At 41.9% G+C, this 9330-nt stretch overlaps 1 protein-coding gene across 4 annotated transcripts in view; it reads left to right on the top strand.

Annotated features, from left to right (window-relative positions):
• The window catches only part of TCEANC2 (transcription elongation factor A N-terminal and central domain containing 2), a 33594-nt gene extending 24568 nt beyond the window's left edge, over positions 1–9026 (top strand). For 2 of the 4 annotated variants that reach the window (XM_006737671.3, XM_031032804.2), the window contains exons 4-5: positions 1086–1279; positions 8008–9026. In XM_006737671.3, the coding sequence (XP_006737734.1) occupies positions 1086–1279; positions 8008–8196 (383 nt within the window). In that variant the 3' untranslated portion in view covers positions 8197–9026. Of the gene's footprint in view, positions 1–1085; positions 1280–6688; positions 6774–7009; positions 7095–8007 lie in introns of all 4 variants that reach the window. The other 2 variants (XM_081818433.1, XM_081818434.1) reach the window with 2 other exon arrangements.
• Positions 9027–9330: the final 304 nt, after the last annotated feature.

Raw genomic sequence — 9330 nt, forward strand, 5'->3', positions numbered from 1 at the left:
GGAGTGGGGGCTAGGCAAAATGGGTAAAGGGAAGAGGGAGATACAGGCTTCTGTTATGGAAGGAATAAGTCACAGAAATAAAAGACACAGCAGCAGGAATATAGTCAATGGGATTGTCATAGCGTTGTATGGTGACAGATGGTAGCTACACTTGTGAGCATAGCATAATGTAAATACTTGTCGAATCACTGTTATACACCTGAAACTGATGTAACATTGTGTGTCAACTACACTCAAATAAAAAACTTAATTATAAAATAAATTTTTTTTAAAAATGCCAATGACTATTGAAGAAATCAGGTCTGTGGTCCTACAGAGTGTCTCACATTCTGGATGTCTTTTTCCTCATACTATAGTTTAACTCATTCCTCTGTCTCATGTTTTCTACAAACCGGAGGTTAGCTTTGAATGACTGGTTGGATTCTGGTTTTTCGTTTTCTCTGGGAGGAGGATTGTAAGGCTATGCGTAGGTAGGGCTGTGAAATGTCACCTCTGTCTTGAGAGTCCCACTCTTACAGGTGCTAAGATTTATTAGTGGTTCAGGTGATGACAGCTCATCCCTCCATTATAAATTTCTCCATCAACCTTATATTGAATGAGTTCACCCATTGATGCTTGTCACCCGAATGAATTATTTCATCATGGGCTATGAAATGTTTAAAAATTCTGTCAATCCTTTCACACTTATTAGCTGAATAAAGAGCATTCCATCAGTAAGTAGGGCTATTTGGTTGTTCTGAAATATAATATGTACCAAAAAGACAAGATAAATGCTTAATTCATTTTCTCTTACTGCAATTTTTGAACGAAGGAGTTGGTACTTTAATTGTTCCATGTTAAGCATCTATTGATCATACTTCTATTTTATGACTTACTGCATTGGTTAGTCCAGTGATTCTCCTACTATGGTTACCTGGTTATCTCAGCCTTTGAGAAATGGGTCTTCATTTGCACAAGAGCCTTTACATTTATATCCTTAGGTATGTGAATGACTTTCTACATGCCACACGTCAGCCTGTCTAGTCCTGTACTTTTCAAAAGAAAACAGAACCACCTTTCCCTTAGTTTCTCCTTTCTTCTTCCAGGTCACACCGTGAACAAGATGCGTCAGCACTCAGATCCAGAAGTGGCTTGTCTTGCCAGAGAAGTTTACACTGAGTGGAGAACTTTCATTGAAAAACATTCAGACAGACCTTCTATTGAAGTGCGAAGTGACCCCAAAACTGAGACATTCAGGAAAAATGCCCAGAAGTTACTCTCAGAAGCCTTGGAATTAGAGGTAATGTCCTGGTTGGAATGTGATTCTCTCAGTGAAATGAGCCTCACATTTTCATAAATCTTCCGTAGTCTTAGTGCTATGGCTTTATTCTAACTGGGTTTTCTTTAAGCATCTGGATTTGTAAGCATTCTGGAAGATAGTATTATAGAAAGATTGCAGGCTTTGGAGCAAGACCTGGATTAAAACCCTGTCTCTAGTATGTATTGGTTTTGTCACTTTAGGTAAATCCCTGAACATTTCTGAGACTTGATTTTTTTGTCTATAAAATGAGTATTATAATTCCTACCACCTGTAATTATTGGAAAGATTAAATGAAACATTTATACAAAGGAATAGTAGAGTATGTGGTGATTAGAAGTGACTTAATGAGTGTGGTTCCTTCCTGTTTAAAATTCTTCCCCTTCCCACCGAAACAAAAATTCTGGCCTGGATTGTGCTATGGAGTATCAGTGGCAAAATAAATAGGTGTCTGTTGGAAAGACTCTACTCCCCCATTTTTTGTCAGCGCTCATACCTTTAGTTCCAAGGCGTATAATCAATTGGCTAGACATAATCTCTCGTTTTCACAGCTCACAGTTCACATGTTAGTGGTTTGAGGTACACGTGCTGGAAGAAGGATTTTTGCTCATTAACAATGATATTAATCATCATAAACAAATCTTATAGGTCAGTTAATATTCTAGAAAAATCAGACATAACATCCATATTTTTTCCTCTTCTTCAGGTATCCCTATTAAAGTATCCTTAAAAAATAATTTAATATTATTAACAAAAGAAACAATTTCAAAAGTCTAGGTTTAAGTGCTAGAACTGTCACTGCATTCTCTGAAAAAATATTTTAACCTTTCTGTCTCAATTAGGCATCCACACAAGAAAGGTAAATGGACTTATGGTATGTTATTTACTTTTTAAAAGTAAAGTTTTGGGTTTTTTAATACAAACTTATGCTAGAAAATGAGAAAATATAGAAAGGAAAAGCAAAATCATCATTGAACCTACCACCAGACATAATCTGTTAACATTTTGGTGCATTTCCTGTTTGTTAAATTATTACAGCTCTTTAAATGAATATTGGACAAGTTAATGATTATACCATATTTATGAAGAGCTAATCATATGCCAGATGTTCCATAAGATGCTTTTATTGATCATTTAAATAACTGCAGAAAATTGACAATTACTTACATTGTGTTTTATTTTTCATCTTGATCAATATCAGGGTCATTTTGTATATCCTTTTCTGTATATATTTATTTTTCATATTTATAATTTTAATGTCTATTTGATAGTTCAGTGAATTAATATGCTGTAAGTTTGCTTAACTTTTCCTAAAGGAAGCTTTAACATGACTCTTAAACCCTTGGAAGAAAGAAAAAAAAGTAAAGATTGTAAGCCTAATTTTCCAGAGTATCGATTAGCCAACAAGATTTGCTATTTAATATTTTACATAAAGTTTATTTTTAAAATAAGCCAAAATTATTGCAGAAACATAGAGTGTGGGTATATAATATGTAGTTAATGTGGTGGTAAATACCAGTTCCCTGTGGTATCTAAGTAAACGATAATAACGAAGCTATGCTTGTAAGGATTAATGAGCAGTTTGCCTGCTATATTAAACTCCATAATAATTATCCTTTTAGTTTATCCATTAATTATCCTTTAAATGGCACATCAAGTGGTAAGCACTCAAGTGTTACAAAACAAAGTTAAAAAAGTGATACATTTGTTAGTGCTTTCCAATGTAATTGGAAAAAATATCAGATTAAGCATAGTTGAATGGTTTTGTTCCCAAAGAATACATTTTTAAAATAAAAATGTGCATCTTACTATATTCCTTGACCAAAAAAAAAAAAAAAATCAATCTGTTTTCCTTGCATAAACAGCATTTGACAGTACTTTTATCAGTTTGGTATGTCAGGGAATATAAATATAAACACTTTTATATAAGGTTAACTCCTAGCACCTATCATCATATGAAACATTTCCATGTTAGGGTAAATCAATGAACCATCTCATCCAGTATCTGGTCTTTGACAGTAACCAATGTTGAGTGCATTCAAATCAGACCTCAGATCTCCAGAAATGTACTTTATCAGGCAGGAGTAAACCATTGGGTAAGTTACAGGCCCAATGACTAAAAAGCCTTTACAGTTTAATCCTAGCATGTGTTTTTGCAAATTCACGCATTATATTTTTGTGGGAAAAAAATGTTTCCGTGCTATTTATTGTGATCATATCCTTTAGTAGTAAAAGCCACAGATGAAGAATATACACACACAGCCAAAAGGTGCATCTCTTTATTACTCTATACAGGTCTTGCTTTCTAGATGTATGGATTATTTCCTTGTTCTTGGAATAATGGGATAGATGAATAAAAACTCCACTTTTGAGACCCATGCTCCATTCCCCTTTACTTTCTCTCCCTTCCGGATCTTCTTTGTTCTTCCATGTCCTTTAGATCTTTCCTCATATGAACGTCCCCTGTGGTGTCATTCTCTTACTTCCCCTTCCTCATTATCCACTCTCCTTCCTACCTCATGGCCTGTGATCATTTTCCTATTATGTCATTAAAAAAAATGAACCTGGTTCTCAAAGTGAGCCTGTATCATTAAGAGTTATGAAACACTGGCTGGTTGGCCCAGTTGGTTGTCAGATGGTGCTAATGAGATCCAGGTCAGGGGTACGTCCCCATATGGGACTGTTAGTTTTCTCTTCGTTTAATGGCCTCAGACTGCACCTCTGGCTTTGACCAGCTCTATCATAAATGTATTCAAGTGGTCAAAAAGGAGTGTAGGTAGATGTGTACAAATCCAATCATGCTACTGGAAAACTCATACAAAGTTTGCTTCCAGCGGATATTCAATTCAACAAATGTTTAGTACTACTACTGCTGGTGCTGGGGAGAATATAAACATAAATGAGGCGCATTCCCTGGGCTTAAGAAAGCTTACTGTCTCCTGGCTGAGAGCCTGTGAATGACTAACTAAATATAAGGCAGGATGAAAATATGTCTGAAAGAGTGGTACTAGCAAGTGGTACAGACACACAAAGGACAGAACAGTGAGATCTGCTGAGGGAATCTGGGAAGGTTTCACAGAAGAGATGACAGTTGAATTGGCCTTTGTTAACGGGTAGGATGTTCCAAGCCAGAAAATACACATTAAAATAGAAACATTATATTTCAGATCTTACCTGTGTTACGTGTAGAATGTTACCAAAAGAGCTGGAAAGTAGGGAGGTATACATAGGGAAGAAGGATACTCATTTAACAAATAACTTCCTGAGCACTTGCTATGTGCCCGTACCAGTGCTAGGCATCGGGAATTAGAAATGAATCCAACGTGGTAACAGCCCTCGAGGGGCTCCAGTCTTCTGAGGGAGATCGGTGAAGAGTCACAGTACAATGTGGGAAGCTCTGCACTTGAGGTAAACACATGAAGAAGACCTTACCTTGCTTTTAAAGAACTTAGGGATGTGGCAGACGTCACTAATCGATTATGGCACCATTTCCCACTGGGTCCAGAATCCTTGAGGAAAGCTAGCTCTAGGTGGTCATGTTTTATATCTTCCCCAGCTACCGCTGGTTCGTCTGCAGTCGGACAACTGAATAACGCACAGCTAACATACAGGTGCAAATAGGTAAGCAAGGCAGATCAGATGCTCTGTCCCTGAGAAGTGTGAACTAGGAAATAGCAAGGAAACAACAGTGGGAGTGTTGAAGCAGAAGGGGTGTTGGAGGAGTTGTGAGGGAGCAGAAGCTAGCTAAAGATGGGTAGCACGGGGGAAAGAATAAGACTGTTAGAATTGGCGGTGAGTAAGGCAGATGGAGAGGAGCAACAGTGTGTGAGAAAGAGACCAGGCAGATCTCGAGACCCACAAGAGAAAGGATGTGGTCCCTAAATAAATCTCTAGGTTTCTTGTTCCCATTCATTCCGATGTTTCCCATTCCTGCTCCCATTCCCACTCCTGTGGATGTATCTCACAGCAAAACCTCTTTTTCTCAAGATCTCAGTGAGACTCTGGTCCTTTCACCCAGAAGGACTAACCTGAATCACCAGGTTGGGACCCACTGGAAAGGACTCAACAACTTGGATGGGTTTGAAATATCCAAAGGCAGCTAGAAGACAGACACTCTTCACTTTGTGCAATGACCTTGTTGTACACATGGGTGTATGATGAATTATTTTCCCTTATGACTCACATTTTAATACCACTGATGTTTTTCCTCATTGTGATTGGCCTTCATTTAATAAGAGGCATGCATGAGAATTGTTAGGTGCTTGCTTCCTTTTCCCATCACATCGCTGGTGCAGCACCCACCCCCTTGCCCCACGGCTATCTGCATATGTGCCATCTCCTCTCTTGACTGTGAGTTCCCGGAGGGCAGGGGTCAGGTCTTTTCTGCTCAGGGTCTCCAATACCTGGATCAGGCCAGACTCAGAGTAGCGACTCAGTAGCTATTTGCTGAATGAAGTATGGATGATATTCAGTTATGTGAATTCCAAGGCTTTCTCAAAGTTCTTTTTACATACAGACTACAGTTTGATGGAATGGCCATGACATATTGTTGCAAATGCACACATACCCTTCTCCCCCCAACAACCACTGTCCTCAAAAAAAAAAAAAAAGAAAAGAAAAATGAAGACTTCCTTTTGTCTGTTACATTAAGTGAATCTGAACAGTCAGTGACTGACCATCCTCCCCCTGGGATGAGGGGCCTCTCTGGCAGCATTGCCGGACGGTGGGCCGACAGCTAGCCACCCTTCCTGCCTCCTACTAAAGTAGTCTGGTACCAGGGTTGCCTCAGGTGGGGGGCTACTTCGGTGCCCACCCAGGAGGCCATGAAAAGCTCGAGGAATCTGGGTTCTGGAGAACCATGGTGCCAAGTGCACTTAGTCCAGCACAAGCCATCAGGATCACGGACTTCCCTGAACATCTCCTGTCTGCTACACATAGGCAGATGTCTGGGCCTAGATAGTCCTCCCTGTCACTCTCTTTCTCTCTCTCAGTCCTGTTCTATATTCTGCCCGGTCCTTCTTTCTTCCAAGTTCCTTTTTTATTTGTTTTGGTCTGTTGGGCTCTCTCTTACGTGAGGACATTTTATCAAATATCGGGCGTTCCTTTTTTATTTTTGGTACACTTTTTCTTAAACTTTTCTTTTAAATAGAAGTATAGTACATATGTAGGAAAGTGCACAGAAGATCTACATAGAGCTCAGTGAATTTCTCAGAAAGCAAACGCCCTTCAGCTGGCCAGAGAGGTCTCGGATCAAACATCATTCCCTCCCGAAGCCAGGTGCTGCCCTCCTGGGATGGGGCACTGTGCCATAGCTTTGTACCCCAGCACTTATTCCTGTCCCCTTTCCTAGTACTCAGTACATTTAGGATCCTGTTCTCTACCTTTCTCCAGCGGGGGTTGTACTCTCCATGGAGTCGAGGACTGTCGGCCTTGTTCACTGCTTTTTCCTCAGCCCACGCACAGCGCCTGGCACATAGTAAGTGCTGAATAAGTATTTGAATGAGTGGCGTGGTAAGGAGGGAAGGGAAAAAAGCAAGTAAGAAAGAGAAATTTGTTTCCTGTTTTCAAGGAACTCACTATCAGGGAAGACACACTCAGAAAATAGATCATTATAATATATTATGAAAATGTTTAAGGGAAGCTTAGGACATTGTGGCCACCCAAGGAAGAATTTTCAGTCCTTTGAGCTAGGATTTGCTTTTTCGTTTTTAGCTCAGCTTTGACATGCAAATAGGAATATGTTTCCTGGGAAAGTGGACCTTGCTGAGGGAGCATGTACGTGGGCAGCGGCCTAGCGGTATGTCAGAGCACCTTCGCTTGCTCAGGCTGGGGCTGTGGCCAGAACTGGTGAGACAAGTAGTGGGAGATGGGCCTGGGAAGGAGGGCAGTGAGGGCGGGCTGCCTGACCAGCAGCGCAGTCTGGCCTGGGTCCTGACCGTGGACAAAGACTCAGACCTGTGCTGCTTTGATGAGGTCTGTGACTGGAGAAGGGCTTGGGTCTGAGCTGGACCACCCCGGAACTGCTGCAGGTCCCATCCCACAGACCTGCTGTGCTCAGCTGGCCCTGCGGAGGTCTCTTGAGACTCAACTGGGCTCTCCGAATGTAAGGGGTCAGTTAGTACGGTGAAAGGAGAGGAACATGAACTTTGGGGTCCGGGGCGCCAGGTCAGAGTCTTAGCTGTAAGACCTTGAACCTTTCTTTACCCTTGAACCTATTTCCTCATCTAGAAAATGAGGTAACAGGAGTTGTGAGCATTAAATATGGAAAGTGATTTATAAGCTGCTGTACACACATATCAAGACCCAAACCCTGTGTGTCTGAAATGCTGTAAGGGGTTAAAAGGCACTCTAAAAACCAAAAAAAGTATAAACTGTTACACTGATTTATTACCTTTGGTCTTGGTTTCCTGGTTGGTAAAGTACAGGGCCCAGTACCCGTTGCTTAGTTCAGGCCAGTTTCCTGTTATAATGGCAAATATTACCACCCGGCAGGGGTTGTGAATGAGGTCCCTGTCACAAAGCACATGGCCTTGTTCCTTAATTGCTAGGGTGGAATTAATTTGCTCTTCCTGTTTCTCTTGTGACAGGAAGTAGATGTCCTTGAATTTCAGTTGATTAATGGAGGCCTCTGAGCAGAGTGCTCCAGCCTCTCTTGCTTTTAATCCTTATGCAATATAAGGCCCTAATTTGATAATTTTGCTGTTTTTTAGATGGATCACCTACTGGTTGAAAATATTGAGCGGGAAACGTTTCATCTCTGCTCCCGCCTCATTACTGGGCCATACCGGCGGACGGTGAGAGCCCTGGTCTTCACATTAAAGCACCGAGCTGAAATCCGGGCTCAGGTGAAGAACGGCTCGCTGCCAGTCGGCACATTTGTACAGAACCACAAAAAATGACCCGAGGATGGTTGCAACGCTGGGCTGGGCAGAAAGCAAAACGGGCCTGTCTCTCTGCCATTCAAAGACTCTTTTGAGTTTGGGCGACGGCTGCTGCCGGCGGTGCCGAGTTTTCCCCTGGCGCCATTCCCGCAGACCGAGGATGCGGAGAGCCCCGGGAGCCGGGCCCGCGGGAGAGGCTGCATTAGCTGTAGAGCGTTCATGCCGCCTCGCGGGACGGGGCTGGCTGGCACCAGGAAGTGCAGCACGGTTGCCGTCACCCAGCCCGGTGAAAGGGTGACGGATTTCACTGGGAGTGTGCCAAGGACACCTCTGAACTCCCCCATGTCAGGCAGATGAACTGACTGCTTGATTTCGCCACCCTGCAGGTAACTGAAACTCAATTACCACGGCTGCTCGCTCAGTCCCGTCCCCCTGAGTTTAGACAGCTCCGGTGCCTGTCAGAACTCCCCTGTCTGTTCTCTTTGCTCTACCCCAGGGGTGAGCCTGCTGGAGCCAGCCAACTACCCCTTCTTTCCAGAACTCACTTATCTGAACATTGCAGCTCTCCCTGGAAGACCTTCTGCATTGGTCTCCGGAGCCCCCATGCTGAGACTTCTAATGAGGAGCTGGCCTGAAGCCTCCCCACACCTTGGGGTTTATTTGAATACGCTGGCTCTTGGTTTAGGGCTCTGTAGAAAGTACATAATGAAATTTCTCTTGAAATGAATTACCATAGCAGAAAAACAAGTATGTCTATATTCTAAAATGAAATGCCACTTATAGGCCTGCTTGAACAATTACGTAAATGGTATTTGCTCTTTTAAAGTAATAATAAACTGGGACTTTTTTTTTCCTAAAACAAAAGGTGTGGCCTGTTCATTGAAAAGTGTTCAGGGTTGAGAAAGGGGACAGTTGGTGAAAATAATGATTGGACAAGAGTTTGAGGGCGATAGCAAGACCCAAGGAAGGCTTTTTAGGTTAGGGGAGACTAGAGCATGTTTCTAATCTGAAAAGAAGGAGCCAATAGAATGGGGGAAATTAAAATAAAAAAAAAATAGAGGGGCTAAGTTAAAAAGCAAGGACAAAAGGGAGGGGCCTGATGTCATCTGCTTTCTAAGTGTTAGATATCTTTCCTAAGATAATTTATTAGCA

The sequence above is a fragment of the Leptonychotes weddellii genome, chromosome 4 (assembly GCF_054177405.1).
Source record: "Leptonychotes weddellii isolate Sample4059 chromosome 4, ASM5417740v2, whole genome shotgun sequence".
Lineage (NCBI taxonomy): Eukaryota > Metazoa > Chordata > Mammalia > Carnivora > Phocidae > Leptonychotes > Leptonychotes weddellii.